At 45.8% G+C, this 19,417-nt stretch overlaps 1 protein-coding gene across 1 annotated transcript; it reads right to left on the bottom strand.

Annotated features, from left to right (window-relative positions):
• Positions 1-256: 256 nt before the first annotated feature.
• LOC125092934 (L-threonine 3-dehydrogenase, mitochondrial) lies at positions 257-17,588 on the bottom strand. The gene is made up of 9 exons (XM_047717455.1): positions 17,450-17,588; positions 9,588-9,786; positions 7,433-7,475; positions 7,137-7,207; positions 5,474-5,623; positions 5,200-5,372; positions 4,055-4,145; positions 2,217-2,486; positions 257-1,627 (listed from the first exon to the last, which is right to left on the bottom strand). The coding sequence occupies exons 2-9, from the start codon at positions 9,754-9,756 to the stop codon at positions 1,488-1,490; spliced, it is 1,107 nt and encodes a 368-aa protein (XP_047573411.1). The 5' UTR covers positions 9,757-9,786; positions 17,450-17,588; the 3' UTR covers positions 257-1,487.
• Positions 17,589-19,417: the final 1,829 nt, after the last annotated feature.

A 19,417-nucleotide genomic window follows, 5' to 3' on the forward strand; every position in this document is an offset into this window, starting at 1 on the left:
GTGGGTTAAGCCTCTGCCTTCGGCTCAGGTCATGATCTCAGGGTCCTGGGATCGAGCCCCGCATCGGGCTCTCTGCTCGGCGGGGAGCCTGCTTCCCCTTCTCTCTCTGCCTGCCTCTCTGCCTACTTGTGATCTCTCTCTCTGTCAAATGAATAAATAAAATCTTAAAAAAAAAAAAGTTCTCCAGTTAAAAGTTAAATAGATTTTTTTTTTTTTTAAATGTAGGTACAACACCCAGCATGGAGCCCAGTGTGGGGTTTGAACTCAATGATGATCCTGAATCAAGACTTGGACTCTTAACCAACTGAGCCACCCAGGTGCCCCAAAAGTTAAATAGACTTTAAATCCAGTTAAACCTCCAAAAAAGGTCATGTTTCCACCCTGCAGTTAAAAATCCCAAACATAGAAGCCTGTCATTAATCACATAATAGAAATGCCTTTTGGTCCATGATTAACTTTGTCCAATATGCCCGTGAGCAGTTCCACTCTAATGATTTCACAGGTCTTCGGAGGTGGCTAGAAGAAAGTAAATCTCTATATACTTATATAGGAATTGCTTCAGAAGGGTTTAGAGCAGCTTTCCTTAAAGTTCAGTCTAAGAGTATATATTTAAAAAAAAAGGCTGCAGCAAGAAAAGTTCTCTTTAGAAAACTATGGACCTGTTCCATAGTTTGGAACCTGTTCCAGTGGGCCGTGGCTGGAACAGAATAACCAGGTGGCATTTGGAGATTCTCATCCCCATCTGTTGAGTCAACTTGAAAGGGAGGAGCCCAGACACCTGCATATTTACATAAGCTCTTCCAGGAGTCAGACATGGCCAGGGAAGAGAATTAACATCCTGATAATCAAGACTCAGCTCACCAACAGGAAGGTAATCCAAATAAGAGGTGCTCCCCATTACTAGCCAGATTGTTTTTGATATTCTTCATTTTCTATCTTTTTACAGAAAAGTAAATTACAAGTAATAATTTTTGAAAAAATGTTAAGATCTCTTGATCATTATGAACATGGGATTATACAGCAAACATTTATGTTCTGATGGGACAGTATTTAAATTAGGAGATCATCTTTGATAGTCTTTAAAATGTAATCTTTGGTATCTAGTCACGAGAATAATGGGAGTCTTAGGAGTGATATTTAAATTAAATTTAATTCAAGACAAACATCACATATATCCACCTTCCCCAAAATGCTTAATTCATCTGAATTAAGGAAATGGCAATTATTCTGACTGAAGTCTTCGTTCTGTGATATGTGTGTTTGGGCAAGTTTAGGCAAATAGCAAAGGTTTAGAAGTCCTACCACCAAGCCTACAGCATTTTGAAAATGCAAAAGCCAACCTGATTTTCCAATCCGGCAGTTCAATATGAGCTGCCAAAATCTCATCCAATTAGTCCTTCCATTCCAGATAATCTAGTTTCCTCGGGGTCATTATGGTTTTCCTTGGACAGCGGTCTGGGACACGTGAGCTCTCCTTTCCAATTCCCTCAGTTAGCATGGGCAACTCTAGTATCAGAACCATGGAAGTTCAACATCGTTGTCACCAACTCTGGAAGATCAAATTCGTGTTTCCACCCCCAGTCCTTCCGAGCATTGCTGTCATCAAAATTCATCGGCCAACTATCCGCTAGGAAAAGACATGGAAGAGAAGCTTAAATTACTCAGGCTGTGGACTTGCAAAAATGTCTAGCACATTTTATATAAAGGTCTACCATACAAAATGCCACAAAAGAAATTCACCCTCCGAAATTCCTCCTCCAAGGAGACCAGAGTGGCCATTATGCACATACATAGCCACCCTCTTAGATCAGAAGATTCTATTACATGCCCATAATCAGGCACTGAGGATTGTGACTCACTATTAAAATCTCCCATGGACTTGTAGGGCAGCGATCTTCTACTCCAGCAGTGCTCAAAGCCATAGTGGCAATCACAGCATCAGAAAACCCACAGACGTTTTCTTATGCTGTTGTCTGGTTTTATGTTTCAACAATAAAATGGTGAAATGCTGACAAGCTATTTATTTGGAATAGGATGATTCCACCCACTTTAGATATCAGTGCCCCAAACTGCAGCATCTGTTGTCTCAACAACAGCTTCTTCTTCAGAATGTGTCCAGAACCTCCTTATTCTCCATGCTTTATGTCCTCAAGGGACTCACAGTGCCAATTGAAGCTTCACTTGGATTTTGAGGGGAGTTGCAATGATGTACCCACCGATGGCCTGTCGAACAGAATCCACGTTGTACGTGATCTGGAATTCTGGTATGTGCTTGAGAACCTCCTGGGCCAGGTCCTCAGGGGTGAAGCTCATGGCATTGACATTGTAGGTCCTCATGGAGAGGGACTCTGCCGGGGCCTCCATGACTTCCAGGGTGGCCCTGAGGCAGTCATCAATATACATCATTGGGAGCCTCGTGCTGGGTTTCAGGTTGCACTGAAATTTGCCATTCTTTAGGGCATCGTGGAAGATCTGGACTGCATAATCTGAAAGAGAATCCTGTTTGTGAGTCGTCTTATAACAAAATGATGAATGCGTTAGGTCAGTGGTTTTCAAAAACCTTAGGCTCTTTATGCTCCTCATCATCACCGAGGACCCCCAAAGGGGTCTTAGGAGTGTGGGTTACATCAATATCTACTATGCCAGAAAGTAACAGAGCATTTAAAAAAATACTGCTACATCTTAAAATGATAATAATAAACCCATCACGTAGTCATATGTATGATATTGTATATGAAGAAGAATGTATTTTCCAAACAAAAGAAGGCTTAGTGAAAAGAATGGCGTGTTTTACATTTTGACCATGTCTCGTTGCTGGCTCGGTAACAGAAAGCTGGAGTCTCCGGTTTCCTTGTGTGTTCAGCCCACTAGGCCGTCACACATCACACAGTCTCTGGAAAACTCCACAGTGCACTTGTAAAGGAGAATGAAAAGAAGGCAAATGACAGCTTCATACTGATACAGAAAGAGTTTTGACCTCTTGGACCCCTTGGAAAAAAACAAAGATCCTGAGGGATTCCCAGTGCATAATTGGAGAGTATTGTATTAAGGCAAAAAGCTTTTTAAAAAGTAACCCCAACAAAAATCTCCTTTAAAATCCCTCAGATTTGGGGATGCCTGGGTGGCTCAGTTGGTTAAGCATCTATCTTCAGCTGAGGTCGGTCATAAGGGTCCTGGGATCAAGTCCAACATAGGGCTCTTTGCTCAGCGGGGAACCTGTTTCTCCCTCTGCCTGCCGCTCCTCCTGCTTGTGCTCTCTCTCTTTCAAATAAATAAATAAATAAGTAAATAAAATAAATTTAAAATCTCTCAGATTTTGCCAAGGTTTAGATTTTTTTTTTTAAGATTTTATTCATTTATTTGTCAGAGAAAGAAAGAGCAAGCAAGCACAAGCAGGGGGAGCAGCAGGTAGAGGGAGAAACAGGCTTCCCACTGAGAAAGAAGCCCAGCGTGGTACTCGATCCCAGGACCTTAGGATCATAACCTGAGCATAAGGCAGACGCTTAACAGACTGAGCCACCCAGGTGTCCCAAGGTTTAGCTTTTATATTATATCTCAGAGCCCCTCATATGGGAAGGATTTCTAATATGGGAGTTACTGAACATAACGCATGCTTGAGTTCAAACTCATAACAATAAAAATGACAACAACAACACTTATGCTCCTTTAACAACATGCAACGCATACATATAGTCCATTTTCACGGAATTCTCTGCATTAAGAAACGAAGGCTGGATTCAAAGAAAGAGGCTATTTCCTATTTGGTGTTCTCCTACATTATAAATTCAAAATGACAAATTTGTTCTCGAATGTTACCTGTTTGATTCTAGCACTGGGGATGGCTAATCCCCGGCTGGATTTGCAGCACCAGCACGAGCTGCCCTTAACATGTTCAAGTCAATGGGATTCCATGAGCTTCTCAGATGCACTTGCCAGAGAGGGCACAGAAACTCGGGGTCAGCACACAGCTAAAAAGATAGCTGGTCCCTTGCCGCTCTTCACTGCACGTAGAAAGCCTATCTTACTTAGGGTAAAAACGGAAAACAGCACTTACCAGTTGTTCCTCCTCCAGGCTGGGAGTCCGCCGAAATAATTCCAGGATATCTCAAGCATCGGAAATCTAACCCATACCGGTAATGGTAATACTACAAAAAAGAGAAAGGCAATTTTAAAACAAATGCTTTAAACCAGACAGAGCAATGCAAAGAGAAGAAGAGCTCTTTGCTGCGGGGTGGGGGATGGAGCAGAGTATCTTTCCATGCAGTTCTATTGAAATATTCCTAAAGGAAGCGAGACTAGAATTTCTGAGGGCCACTCACTTTTCTTTAACAAGTAACTTCCACTTTCACGTTCAAAAAATCACTCTGGTGACATATCAACGCGGTCAATAATAAATCAGCCTGTGCTGATTTTCAGTCTTTCTTTGGAAGAGAGTCACTGCTCGACACCCCCAAACAATCCTCCAGGAGCGTGTTCCTGTAGTGCAGAATGCCACAGAGCTCAGGGGAGGACTGTGGGGGAGGAGGGCAATGCCTGATACCTCAGCTAAGGGAGCAGACACCACTCACACTTGTCCTAGAGTTTTTTTTTTTTTTTTAAGTTTTTAAATTTTATTTTATTTGAGAGAGAGAGAATGAAAGAGAGAGAGAGCATGAGCAGGGGGAGCAGGAGAGGAGAAGCCGGCTCCCCACTGAGTAGGGAGCCCAATGTGGGATTTGATCCCAGGAGCCTGGGATCATGACCTGAGCCAAAGGCAGAGGCTTAACCAACTGAGTCACCCAGGCTTCCGTTACCACAGAGTTTTAAAGACAAAGAATATTTAAAAAAAAAAAAAAAAACAAATAAACCAAAACTCCTTTGACCTTCTCCATAACACAATGTTCAAAAATCACCTCCCATTACTGCCAATACTGGGAGCCTGACAGAACGGAGCAGTACCAGTAAGACAGACAGCAAATGAAGAAGAGGGTGCCATCGAGGGGCCTCTGGGAAGTGCTGTGTGTTATACATGGCCAAGGGCTAAGGAGCTCTTTCGGAGCATTCAGTTCCTGCCACTTGGCAAACACAATCAGTTTGGGAGCACTTCTGGGGGCTGGGCTGGGGATGGGGGTAGAGGTAAACGTCCCCTCCAAGGGCAAGTGTATGAGGCAAAGAGAACAGAAAAGGCAACGCTGAGTCATCTTGCCAAGCAAGGCTTACTTCTCCCATGAGCTCGGCGTGGACCTTGGACACCCCGTAGATGGTCCTGGGCCTCTGCACACAGAGATCGGGAGTTGGATTCCGGGGAGAAGTAGGTCCAAAAGCTCCGATTGTGCTAGGCACAAACAATCGCAAACTGTGCTCTGCGGCGACATCCAGGACGTTATGCAATCCTGCAAGGAACAGACATGACGACCACCATCTCAAAAATCTCCTGCAGAAGAACTGGAAGAGCTGGCAAATCAGCCATCCTGGGCAAGACCCAGAAACTTACCGGTGATATTGACGGCCCTGGCCAAGGACACGTTCGCTTCCCCGACGGCACTGAGCAGAGCACTATAATGAAACAACCAGGTGATGCGGTTGTTTACCACGATCTCCCGAAGATTCTTGTAATCCAGAATGTCGGAATAAATAAACGGGCCTACAAGGAACACAACAAAACCAGAGAAGCACAAGTTAGGGGTTTAAAAAGCCAAAGGGACCTTCCCCCCGACCCCAGTTGGCTCGTGAATTCCATTAGGGTCAACTGGATGGCTGGATCATTGGACGCTGTGCAGCATTTTGCTTACAGAAGAACAAACCCCAGCCACCCCCCAGGTAAAAGTAGCTCGCGCTCATGAAGGACTTAAACTTGCCACATGCTGTCCAAGGCCTTTCTGTATACTTAGCTCTCATACAGCCTTTCAGGGAGATATATCTGACCGGGAGGGAAACTGAGGCACAGAGAAGAACTAGCCAGGATCAGAGTGAGTGGGAGAACCGGGGAGGGGGGATGTCATAACCAGGTATCTGGCTCCCAAGTTGGTGCTGTTAATAGCCCCCCTACAGGCACAGTAATTTCACTCTGCCAAAAAGTTACCCATTTTGAAAAGGCTAGAGAAGTGGGTTTTTAAAAGAACATACAACTTGGTGTAGAAGAACCACAGGCATGAGCTAGGGAGAGCCAGGCTGGTTCCGTGGCAACTTCCCCTGCTTACAGCAAAGTACCAGGAAGGACCTGGAGACCTTACAAACATGTTTCTAAGGTAAGAGAGAACTTGAGGACTTTGCAGTGTTTGTGTGTGTGCACAGCAGTTTCAGAGCAAATTTATGTTGGGGCCCAACTCTTGATTTCACCTCAGGTCATGATCTTAGGGTTGTGAGATCAAGCCCCGTGTTCGGCTCTGTGCTTAGCACGGAGAGTCTGACTCTGTTGGGATTCTCTCTCTCTCTCTCTCTCTCCCTCTTGCTAAAATAAATAAATAAATCATCATCATCATCTTTTTCTTCTTTTTTTAAAGAGCAAATCTATGTTGAAATAGGAGGATTAATTTCTCCAAAGTTTTAAAGTTCTTTTTTTTCTCATTACAGAACTTGATTTTTGTTTTCCCTCCGAGCAAAGAAATTAAAGACTCAAAAAGGCAGGAATCAAAGTTTTTATTCCAAAGATACTATCCCAAATAACGCACAAAGATATCATCCCCAAACTTTACTTCAAGTTTGAAAGAGTTCTCCAGTTCTTGTAACTCTTAACAAGCAGCAGCATTAACTGCAAGACATTTCACAGAACTACGAGGGATCAAATTAGGAATGTGGGTTGTTTTTTTTTTTTTAAAGAGACAGTGAGTTGGGGGGTGAGGCACAGAATGAAAGGGAGAGAGAGAATCCCAAGTCAGCTCCACGCCCAACATGGAGCCAGACGTGCGGCTCAATCTTACGACGCTGATATCGTGACTGGGGCTGAAATCAGGAATTGGGCACTTAACCCACTGAGCCACCCAGGTGCCCCCAAATAGGGAATTTTTAAAAGTCACACAATTGAGCCTCAATAACACCTTTCTTTTCATCACAAGCCTGGTTATGAGCTGTTGTACACACTGATCCCATGAGCCGCCTCTCTAACTACATTTTGAAAATCAAAGATGAAACAAAAACAAGGCATCTTGATCTCTTACCGCTGTGGAAGATGTGATCGGGGGGTTTCCTTATGTCAGACAAAATCACATTGTCCTTCCCAAATCGTTTCCTGTAGGGAAGAGCAAAACATGTGACTTGGTACATCTAGGATATAACTGGCCCAATGAAAATGTGCTTTCAAATAGGGCAAAGGACCAGTGGGGGAGACGATGAGCCACAGACCTGCTACATGTCTATGATATTAAGAACAAAATAAAACGATTACATGTTGCCAAAGACAAGCTGTACATACTAAAGAACTCAGATTTTCAATTTCAGCTTTTTGGGCTCTTACCTCAAAAAGTTAGCAAGCCCTACTCCAAGCTGGCCAAGACCCCCTAGATGAAGAAGAAAAAAGTGGAACTTTAATTCATATCTTACCAGTTCATTTATTCCCAGAACATAGTAACAGAATAAGACTGTAGGGCAATCTCAGCTTATTAGGGAAGGCCCTACTCTGACCTGATAAAACTAAGTTACATCCTCTACACAAGAACAGAGATTGATGCAGGTAATATTAGTTGCAGAGACAAAACTCTTTCTAGCACTGGGTGGCTGACAGGAAGCAATGGCGCAAGAAGAGAAAAAAAAATCACAAGAAAGCCGGACAACCTCCTAGCCCCTTAAGCCAGGAATTCCCGCTCAGACCTGCCCTCATTATTTGATGGGCTCTGAAGCTTGAGTGCAACAGGAGCCAAAACACTCAAAAGCCAAACAGAAAATTTGAGATCAACCTCTGGTCGGAGTATCAAGAAGCCCATCCCCCATTAGGACTGGGCTGGGGTACAAGAGGGGAAAAGGGGGACAAACCAGGAAGTCATCCGAGAAAAGGGAAGACAACTGAACTGACAAGGAGCCATGAAGAAAACTAATTTTTTTTTTTAATTTTTAAAAATTAAAATTAGAGCTTCCTAATTTAGAAGCTCAAAAACGCTGAGTGAGGCACCTGGGTGGCTCAGTGGGTTAAGCCTCTGCCTTAGGCTCAGGTCATGATCTCAGGGTCCTGGGATCAAGCCCCACATCGGGCTCTCTGCTCAGCAGGGAGCCTGCTTCCACCTCTCTCTCTCTCTGCCTGCCTCTCTGCTTACTTGTGATCTCCATCTGTCAAATAAATTAATAAAACCTTTAAAAAAAAATGCCGCTGAGAGGGATGCCTGGTTGGCTTAGTTGGTTAAGCGTCTGCCTTTGGCTAAAGTCATAATCCCAGGGTCCTGGGATCAAGCCCCACACCCCATTGGGCTGCCTGCTCAGCAGGGAGCTTGCTTCTTTCTCTCCTTTGTCCCACCCCCTGCTTGTGCACTCTCTCTCTCTCACGCACGCGCGCGCTCTCTCTCTCTGACAAATAAATAAAATCTTTTTTTTTTTTTTTTTTAGTAAATAAAATCTTTAAAAAAAAATGCCGCTGATTGAAATGGGTGAGCTGGAGGTTGTGAGTACAGCTGGGGGAATGAAACTGCAAATTTCATCTGAGAGAGGTAAACAAGGCAGGGAGATACAGAAAGTGGGATTTCCTGTAAGCGCTTGTTACCATGGGACTGGAATCAGGCCCACTGACACCACCACCAGGTTCTAGAAGATGCTCTGTTGGTGGAGGAGGGAGGGAGCAAACCAGCACCAGGTAAGTGGAGCAAACCAGGGAGGACAGTATAGAGGGGAAGTGACTACACCTGAAGTCCATTTCCAGCCAGAGACGGGGACACAGAAGTGAAAGAAACACACACACTGTGAGGAATTAAGAAGCCAAGGGGATGGTGGGAAGAAGGAAATAAAGTGTGTCCATCACATCAGAGGTGGGCTTGTGTTGGCTGGAAGGACCTGGAGTGCCAGGTGAAGCCTGGAGCGAGGAGGGCATAGCATCAGGGGCTGGGTGGACAGGAGGTGAGGAGCACAGGGAGCAAGTCTGGTGATGGTGAGATTAACGACATTCCAAGATGGGGGGATGGGTTCCTTGGGCAGGCCCTAACATGATTCTTCTGTCTCCCACACACAAACATGCAATAGCTGCGGGGCATGGATGATGTGGAGTTTGGGTTGAGGAGGTCAGCCAAGAAAAGATGCACCCGAGGCACCACCACACCGTAGCCCCTGCGCATTTGCTCCCCGGGCAGCCCTCGCCCCCAGGTGATCTCAGCCACACAGCAGCTTCCTGGCCCCCTGTTTCCTAGAGCCAACCTTCAGACAATAAAAAATTATAACATAAAAAGAAAGCACTGGCAACAGTGACAGAATAAGGATTTTGGGCTTGCCATTCTGGAGGAAGCCAATCGTGGAAAAGGTTATTTCTGATGAATACATGTTAGCTGGTGGCATGGTAGCCCTTCCAAAGCCATCCAGAAACAGCACAGGAAAAGAAAGGAAGGAGAAGAAGGAGAAGGAGGAGGAGGAGGAGGAGAAGAAGAAGAAGAATTATCATCAAGTTGCAAATGTGGAAAAAAAAAAAAAAGCCCAACCTGTAATTAGGACACGTGGCTGGTCTGTTCCAGAGAAGGAGGCAGAGTGAAAGTTGTTATCTGCTGGAATCTGCCGAGGGGAGGTGCCCAGAAACCTGAGCGGCGGGGCAGCTGTCCAGCAGCCATAGGCTGGGCTCCCCAGTATCTGGCCCACAACCTGCCGCAGCATCTTAGTGACCAGGATTTCCCTGCAAACACCCTGCAATAAAAAAGGAGCAGAGTTCATTACACAACCTTTTATGCTCCCGACCCCTCTGAACACAAGCTCACGGGCACAACGCGGATTGGACTCCCGAACTGAACTAAAGAGACTGCTGAGTGGGCCAACGGGAAGCCTGTCAAGAGCCTCCTGTGTGAGCTGGGCTCTGTGAAAAGGGGATCAAACCCGGCGGGCAGACAAAAGCCGGGCAGAGATTTAGAACTGACACTGCACAATGCGGACATCATCTGCATCTAATGGTTACCGTGGAGGGGACCGTGCATGGACCTGGAAACACCAAGTCAGTGCATCCCAACAAAGCCTTCACATCCTTACAGCTGGTCACAGTCTGTCCACGCACCATCGAAAGGCACAGACAGGTCCTAGATTAAATAACTTAGTGCCTTTTCCATCTTGTGCAAACACTCAGATATTATCCTTAGAGTGAACCAGACTAGAAAAGCAGATGGTTAAGAGAAAAAGGTCCTCGGTGACATTCGGTAAGCTGTGACCCCTTTGTTTTGCTGCCCTCTCCTTTCAAAAGGATCATCTGGAAGAGTTGTTTTCTCCTTTCCTTCCAGACCATGAACATCTTAGTCCCCCTCCTCTTCCTCACCAGTTTTATTGGTTACAGACCATGACATCAGTTCTGGCCTTAAGAGGTCAAGACGGTCCAATTGCACAAGGCTTGCGACTGGAGGTACAAGCAGGGCTTTCACACACACACACACCACCCCCCCAACTCCTGCCCCAGCACCCAGGCAAGTGTGTCCCAAGAGTAAATCAGAGCCACACAGTGGGCTCTGATGCTTCCCACCCTCTAAAGTCAGGCCTCCTGCACTCTGCCCATGGCCCTGTGGCTTCCACAGTAAGATTTGCAACAGAGCTGGCAGAGGAAACTTCAGAGCTAACTCCAGTGACCCACCCCCTTCCAACGAGATCACCAGATCTAACCATCTTATCTTTGTAAACTATAGTTGAAGACCCTTTAAGATCTGAACTTAGCCTTCTCCCACATTCAACTCCGTACTTTGAGGAGAGAAGACTAATACACAGCATTCAAAGCCCCTACATCCTTCCCTCTCAGCTAACTTTGCCAAACAAGCAGAAGAGAGCCTTCTGCTGGAGCGTCTCTGGCTTGCTGTGGGGGGTCAGGCCTGGAAAAGGGGCCGCCACTCTGGACCACATCATAGGAAAGACCCAAGTGTCCCTCATAAGACCTTTGGGGAAATCATCCTTTCAGCCATCATTGTCACCCAAGACCCAGGTAAGAACTCTGATTCTTTTTTTGGGGGGGAGAGTGGGGGAGGGGATGGAGTAAAGTGTAATTTTTTAATTGGAAAACAAGTACATAACTTGGAATGGATTTGACGCCAATTGTGCCATAAGCAAATTTTCTTTAACTGGCTAAACAAAGTTTAAAAAGCAAGTAACAACAAAAGAAAATGTCCTAGTACAGGACCAGCAGTACCCAAAAAAAATAATGTGTGAGTGAGTACATGGAGCATATACCCGTTGTGCAACAGTGCAACTCTGAACCACATATTGCTGACAGTCCATACTCCACGGAGGAGTTATGTATGGCTCCTTGCTTCTACAACATGCCGACACTTCCTCTCAAAAACTGCTTAAAACAAAGGTACAACCCAAATCTTCCCTCATCTGACCACTCCGTCTCCGCTGAGGTGTGCAGAAGGACTGAGCTTTACCCAGAGGAAGCCATGTGCACCATGTAACTGGATTGGTCTTCTCAAGGAGGGTTTCAGGACAACGACAGTAAGATAAGGGAAGAAAATAGGGAGGAATGAGGTCCTAATCACATCCCTGCATGTTTCTGGACAGCAAGGCAGAAACCTTTTACAGATAAGTTACAAAGAAGAGGCAGATAAATAATTTGGTACAAGACACTGAACACATTCTGTACAACACCTGCACATTGCTGTCATCCTGAGTACAAACTCCTCATAGTTCACGTGTCTGTCACTGTGAAAATCTGCTTCCCTGCCCACTTCAACCTTGGCATCTGCTCGCTTCTCTCTCAGGTCTGGCATCACATGGCGAAGGCCTACACTCTCACAGCCGCGGCCATCTTTATCTAACACGCGGACGGCTCTCCAATTTCTTCCTCACTGTGTCTTTCATTTTTCTTGCCATCATTGTCAGAAATTCCAGGCTGTCAATTGCTTTACCTCAAGACAGCCATCACACCTCAACACAGAACAAGTGTATCCCTTTAACACATGACATACTAAAAAGATAGGTCCCGAAGGGTCAAGACTTAATACTACTTAACATTTTTACTGTCATATAAAAGGCATTCTTTTTTTTTTTTTTTAAGATTTTATTTATCTGACAGAGAGAGATCACAAGTGGGCAGACAGGCAAGCAGAGAGAGAGAGAGGAGGAAGCAGGCTCCCTGCAGAGCAGAAAGCCCAATGTGGGACTCGATCCCAGGACCCTGAGATCATGACCTGAGCTGAAGGCAGAGGCTTAACCACTGAGCCACCCAGGTGCCCCTAAAAGGCATTCTTAAGTAAATCTGGTAAACTTCTCGAAAAAGCTATCCTACACCAAATACTTTGGCACCAATCGCTTTTGCTGCCAAGCAGTCACCAAAAAGATACTAATGATTGGTTTGGTGCTGACACCAGATGAACACAAACAAAATGACAAATCCAGCCACGACTGCAAATTTTCCCATTTGTAAGGCAGAATACACTTCTGTTAAGATACTAACACAGTCTTCATGTTTGCAGCTAAAATTTTAATTTGACAAGTTTTTCTATTATTAGAAGGTGACAGGACTAGGATTTCCTTCAATGCTTTTTCATCCAAACAAGGCTTTCCTGTGTTTCTCCAGCCACTGCAATTTGATAACCTATCCTGCTAGGTGCTTCAATAGCTTTTTCACTGCTAGTTTGGAAAGCTATAACAAATCATTTTTGGCTTTTCAAGAGCTCATCATATCTACACTTAAGTCATTCAGTTCATTTTTCTTTAGAGGACTCTGAATGGTTGTTCTCAAAAGAATGCTACTGGCACCGTAATATTATACAAAAACTTTCCACAGTGTAAGACACAGAATGTAAATGTCTAACAACTATAAAACTGATGAAATCTGTCACATTTTTAGGTCTTATTTAGCTCTCTGGAGTAAATTCCTCCCTTTCATTATTCAGGAAACTCCGATAGATCGTTTCATTTTTTTCAGCACTTATAGACATGGATGGTATAGTTCTGAGTAGAAAAATCAAGTTATCTAGTATCCCCCTGTTTAGCCAACAATACAAAAATAGATAAATATCCTTTCACTTTAGAATAATTTTATATCATTTAAAAATTTAGAAAATTTTTCAAATCAAGACTATGAAGTATGTTTTGACTTCTAGAACCCTACAAAAGGTCTCTGGGAAGCCCAGGATTCCCTAGATTATATTTTGAGAAGAGCTGTTCTAAAATAAAATTTGCTTTGCCAACCTAGCTATTAAATTTATATAGGGAAATCATCAAAGATTCTCAGTCCCTCTTTAAAGATTTGATTATAGTCCACAGACTTTCTCTCCCAAGCACTTTATTTTAACTGCACAGGGATGAAGAAACAATTCAACAAACTCTTCCCCAGAGATAATGGAGTGCCTCCCTGACCCAGGACTCTCCAGGGTAGTTATTATACCACTTCTCCCATCATTCTCCTGGCATTTACTTCTCTGCATGAACCACAGAACTCTAAGACAGCAGTGACATTATGAAGAGGGTGGGACTGATAGAGATGAAGACTCAGAGCTCAAGTACCTTTGGTCATTGTATGGATATTATAGAGCTAAATAAGGAATCAAGGAGGTTAATACTGAGGTCTCTAATGGATGCTGCTGTAAGAATGGGCTCCCTGGGGAAGTAGGTCAGATGAGAAGACAGAGTTAGGTTTTGGAAACATTAGTCTTTTTTTTTTTTTTTTTAAGATTTTATTTATTTGACAGAGAGGTCACAAATAGGCAGAGAGGCAGACAGAGAGAGAGGAGGAAGCAGGCTCCGTGCTGAGCAGAGAGCCCGATGCGGGGCCCCATCCCAAGACCCAGGGATCACGACCAGAGCCAAAGTCAGAGGCTTAACCCACTGAGCCACGCAGGCGCCCCTGGAAACATTAGTCTTAGGTGCCAGGAGACAATATGGCTATCTCTCTCGTGAGTTGTGAGCTCTTATGAGAAATTCCTACCAGTAACTGATGTATGTCAGTACTCACCAAACAGTGTGGAACAGACCAGAAGGAGAAAACAGGAAATAACAAGGGTTTGTCTACACCATACACACATACACTAAAACAGAATGCCCCTGTTTGCAGAAAAAATTACTTTGGTTTCTTAGGGGAGAAACTTATTTCAACTGTGACTGCTCCAAAGATAAATAATTCTGTTTCGGGATTTTTTTTTTTAATGGAAAAACAAAAATGGGTTTATTTTACTTTTAAATTTCACAACACAACATTTTACTGAAAATGAAGTGATTTTTAATCTATAAATAAAGAACTCTCTAAATGTCACTCAGGATGTTTTAAGACAGATTTGAATTCACAACACATCTTACACACAACAATTTCAATCAACCAGTCACTCCGGACACAATGGGGAGGCATAACAAGTATGTGATGATTTCTTAATAGTCCAAGAGGATAAAGACCTTTTTCGAATATGGAAAGAAATTAGTCTTTCTACAGTATTAACTCCTAAAAGCTATCCTCCTTTATAGACAACAATATTCAACAATATTATTGTCAGTTTCATACACTTTTACTTTATAAAGAACTCCCAGAAGAAGAAATTTCTGGAAGCTTTCCCAGATATACACAGCTACATTTTCTGACCTGCTTACAACATCTGCAAAGTATGGCACATCCAGATCCAGATTCTTATGATCGAGGGGCTTCATAATTGCCTCCTCCATATACTCTTTGAGGTCGGCCAAATTCATAACCATCCCTGTAACAGGATCAATCTCTCCATGCACTGCCATCACAATTTTATAATTGTGCCCATGGCCTTGTGGATTGTTGCATTTCCCAAACAGTTTTGAATTTTCTTCATTACTCAGAGATTTGCTGTGGAGTCAGTGGGTCATGCTGAAGGAGACAAGGCAGGACACTCGGACCCTGGCGGCGACCGCCCTCACCTCGCCTCCTTCTGTTTCAGGAATATTAAAAGAAACTCCAATTTGAAATATTTAAGGCCAACAAAATAGGCCTTTTCCCTGATGGCACACCATCAATTTCCCTTAATGTTCTTACTGGTTTGTAATCTCCCCAAAATCCAGGTCTAATAATTCTTGCCATGGAGACAGTAAATAAGAATGTATTAATATCTCTGGCACTAAAGAATGAAAAGTAGAAGTATCCAGCACTGACAGATGAATGGATAAAAAAAAATGTGGTGTATACACACAACAGTATATTATTCAGCCTTGAAGAAGGATATCCTGCCACAGGCTACCACATGCCAAGTGAAATAAGCCAGTTACCAATGGCCAAACACCATAAGACTCCACTCTTATGAGTTAGTTATATAAGGTATCCAAGGTGATGAAAATCATAGAAAAAGGAAGTAGAAAGGCACCTGCCAAGAGGTGGGGGATAACGCAGAAGGACTATCAGTGTTTCATTCATTGGCATACAACTTCAGTTTTGTAAGATGAGAAAGTTTTACAGATCTGTTGCACAGTAACGTGAACATACTTAACACTACTGGAGTGTTCAATTGAGTACACTTGAGTGTTAAAAATGGTTAACATGGTAAATTTTACATTATGTGACTGCAACCACAATTTCAAATAAAACATGTAAACTCATGTTTTTAAAAAAAGTCTCCAGAGCCCCAGTGAATGGTCTGCACATACATATATTGCTGAGGAGCTAGGAAATTCACCCAACAGAGATCAGTGCTGTCTCCAGAAGCCTAAGAGTCCAGCTGGTGCCTACCAAACCCTAGTCTCATTCAAACTCCCAAGCCCTTATCCCACTTAACTCCCCAACCTGTTCTTCCCCCTCTGCTCATAAACCTGCTGAAACCTGTTCTTGTTCATCTCTTCTTCCAGTCTCAGGGGTCTCCAGGAGGAGTCGGTTGCTCTCAACCTTAATTCCCTACCCCTCAAAGTGGGGCTTCCTACCCTGCACTCTGTAAAACTGCTTTCAGGAAAGGGGTGCCATTTGCCTAGTTGATGATTTCCTGGCATCAGACCCTCCCACACTAAGCTGCTGATTCCCGCCCTCTGTTCACCGCCCCCATCCCGCCCCGCCCCACACCCCAAGCCCACGGGTTCTCCCACCTCTTAGTCTGCTTTAAGGACCAATAACCCTTACAAAACGCATTTGCAAGGCAGTCTCTCCTTCAAATCTTCCGGTTCATTACATAGTAAATGTGTACTCTTGGGGCGCCAGGGTGGCTCAGTGAGTTAAAGCCTCTGCCTTCGGCTCCGGTCATGAACTCAGGGTCTTGGGATCGAGCCCCGCATCGGGCTCCCTGCTCGGGAGCGTGCTTCCTCCTCTCTCTCTGCCTGCCTGCCTCTCTGCCTACTTGTGATCTCTGTCAAATAAATAAATAAATAATCTTTTTTAAAAAAATAAAAAATAAATAAATGTGTACTGTTAATAGAACTGGCCCAAGGAAAAATCAGGCACTTCCTAACTACCGAGCACGGGTGAAACGCCTGCTTTTCTGAACCCTCCCGTATTCCTGAAGCTGGGATCTTTTCTCCCTTTTGCAGGATGAACTGCCCTGCCCAAGGTCAGGCAAGTACTAAACACCAAGAGGGGTAGGAAACCGGATTCGCTGAGTCTCAAACCCTCCTTCCACCACCGCCACACCTCTCCCTCGAGAGGTACGATCAAATACCCAAGAAGACCAACAGGAAGCAACCCCGTGGCCGCGCTGAGGGCACCTTCTCCGCACCACCATCCCCGCTCCAGCGCGGTTCCTCCCGGCCTCTCCTCACCGGGTAACTCGACAAGCCCAGGGGCCTCAGGTCACCGCCACTCTCTCGCTGCGTGAGTCTGAGTACGCTTCTCTGCCAAACCTCAAGGTTCCTCAGTCTTGGGGGATAATGATAGGACTGCCCCTCTAGATTGTTGAGAACATTTAATAGAGCAATCTATGAAGAGCACTTAGCAAACTGCTCAATGTAAAGACTCCACCAACGAGCTGGTCAAGTCTGGACTTACCGTGGTGATGATCCGAAAGACAGAAAAAGTTTAGGGAATACCCCAGAGCTCTAAGTTGGAGATACAGGGGGTCTCAGAGGTCTAGCTCTGCAGAGCGGGAGGAGGACGCCCGGGAGAGGGAACCCAAGAAGACACAGGGCCTGAGCCCGGCTCTCGGTGGGAAGGGTGTAGGGTCCCATCTTCTCCGGGAGATGACTGGATAAACCGGTTTTAGGAGAACGGCCGCGCCTATCCTTATTCCTTGTTGGAGGGTGTCCTAGCAAAGTGGAAGGGGCCGGGTGTCGCCTCCTGTGGACCGAAGCAGCGCCCCCGACCCCGCGCCTCGCAGCTCCGTGGCGACGGCTGGAGACCGCGCTCACGCCGGGGCCAGGGGGGCCCGCGACATCAGCTTCCGCTCCTAAACGGGGATCTGCTCCCGGGGACAGCGGCCGGGGTAACGTCCCGGAGCTCCGCACTTACCTTCCGACTGAGGCGCCCGGAGGTGCTGCGTTGCCGCGCGGGAATGGGAGCTGGAGCAGCGCGCGGCCCGAGACCCCAGCGCGGCTAGCGGAAACCCGAGCCCGCGCCCAGTGCTCGGCGCCTTTATCGTCTCTGCGTCCGAACCCGCCCCTCCGCGCACCAATCCCTTTCTTCCGCCGGGGCCGCGGCTAAGGCGCCGGGTCACGAGGGGCCCGGAGTGGAGGGCCCCGGCTGTCTTGGCAACCCTTTCCCCGCAAGTCTAGGCCACCTCCTCTGATCGACAAAGTGGAGAACTAAGGAACGGCTGGGAGCGTCTGAGAGTCCCGCGCGCGCAGCGTGTCCCGCAGCCGCGGTGCCAGCCTTCCCGACTTCGCTTGGGCCCCGTCAAGGTGCGCGCCCCTCTGCAGGGAACTTCCATGACTCGGAAATCCGCCACTCTGTAGCCCCGGAGAACCGGCTCTGTCTGGCGTTGAGCGGCTTCGCAGGGACCTGGGGATGAGGGCGGGACGCAGGAGAGGAATTTGGAAGGATTGGCTGAGGAAATGGCCCAGGAACCTGAGTCGGGAAATCTGGTACAGTCATTTCTTCTTGGTTTCCCACATGGGAAACATCATTGTCAAGTGAGATGAACCCCAAGGCCACGGACCAGGAGAGTCAGCATCCCGTGAGAACCTGTTAGACGTGAAAATCTGGGGCCTCATCCCAGACCTGTAGAGTCAGGATCTCTACGGGCGGGGCCCCGCGAGCTCTGTTTTAACAAGCCCTCCAGGTGATGCTCATGCGCGCGGAAGTTGGAGAAACGCGGGTCTAAGGCCGGGATTCTCAGACTTCGCTGCCTGTTAGACTCACCTGGGAGTTTCGGGAAGGAATGAATCAGAATCTCGTTTGGGGGCTTGGAGGGTTTAAGTATTTGTTTAAAGCCCCTCAAGTGATCCCGATGTGCTGTCAAAGCTGAGAACCATAGATTACAGAAAGTCTGGGTACAAAGCAGTCCCCACCCCATCTACTGAATTAAGGTCTACATTTTAAAAGATCCCCAAGTGATTCTCAAGCACATCAGGATTTTGGAAAACGGCTCTAAGAAAGGTCTTCAACATTTAGAATCTGTGATGTTAGACAGCATGTCGAATTTTCTGTTTAACACGCTCTTGGAAAGCTCCATGTCTTCAACATTTTCTCATACGACATGATCCTCATTATGGCTCTTTCTCTGGTGCACTTAAAGTCTAAAATCTTAAGTATAGACTTTTTAGCCTCCCAGGAGACCTTAGAGATTATGAAGGCACTGTACCCATTTCACAATGGAAGAGGCGAAGCCCTTTCCAGAAAAGTGAAGACATTTGTTCAAGGCCGAGGGACAGAAACCTGGCGGAGGCACTGGGTCATGGCCCTAATACATCACATCATACCATGAAGAGTTATTTTTGTTGTTTTCCTCAGACCTTATGATGGCATCAGAGATCCTGAGCTTACTCTGAGAGGGATTGCAGGTAGGGATGTTGCTGAGTGGAACAACCCACTGGCATTGCTCCTGGTCTGGATGGGGGAGAAGATTTGGGGGGAGAGGCATGGCTTAAGCTTTTGTTTCTGAGGACCCTGTATGAAGAAGGATTGATTTACAAGGGATTGAAAGGTGAGTGGTTTCTGGCTACCTATCATCCATTTCCTCTCTTTCTCAGGGAAACAGTCTGGTATTAATATCATCAGCCCCTTTCCTTTCCAGCCAAAGAACAGGCACTTCCACTGGATTTGAATCCTGGTCAGAGTGAGGGAGAGGCTGAAAGCAGGAGGACTGGTCCCCATCAGCTGAGGGCCTCTCTGAGAAGGTTAATGCTGCCTGGAGGCCACTGTCTACGGGTTTCCTGACTCTGGGACTGCCTTGGGTTCCTGCCCTTTTCCAGGCTAGTTCTCCAGCTTTGCCAAGTCTGTGTCTTCCTCCTATCCTTTGGCTTAAGTCATCAAAGTAGG

The sequence above is a fragment of the Lutra lutra genome, chromosome 2 (genome assembly GCF_902655055.1).
Source record: "Lutra lutra chromosome 2, mLutLut1.2, whole genome shotgun sequence".
Lineage (NCBI taxonomy): Eukaryota > Metazoa > Chordata > Mammalia > Carnivora > Mustelidae > Lutra > Lutra lutra.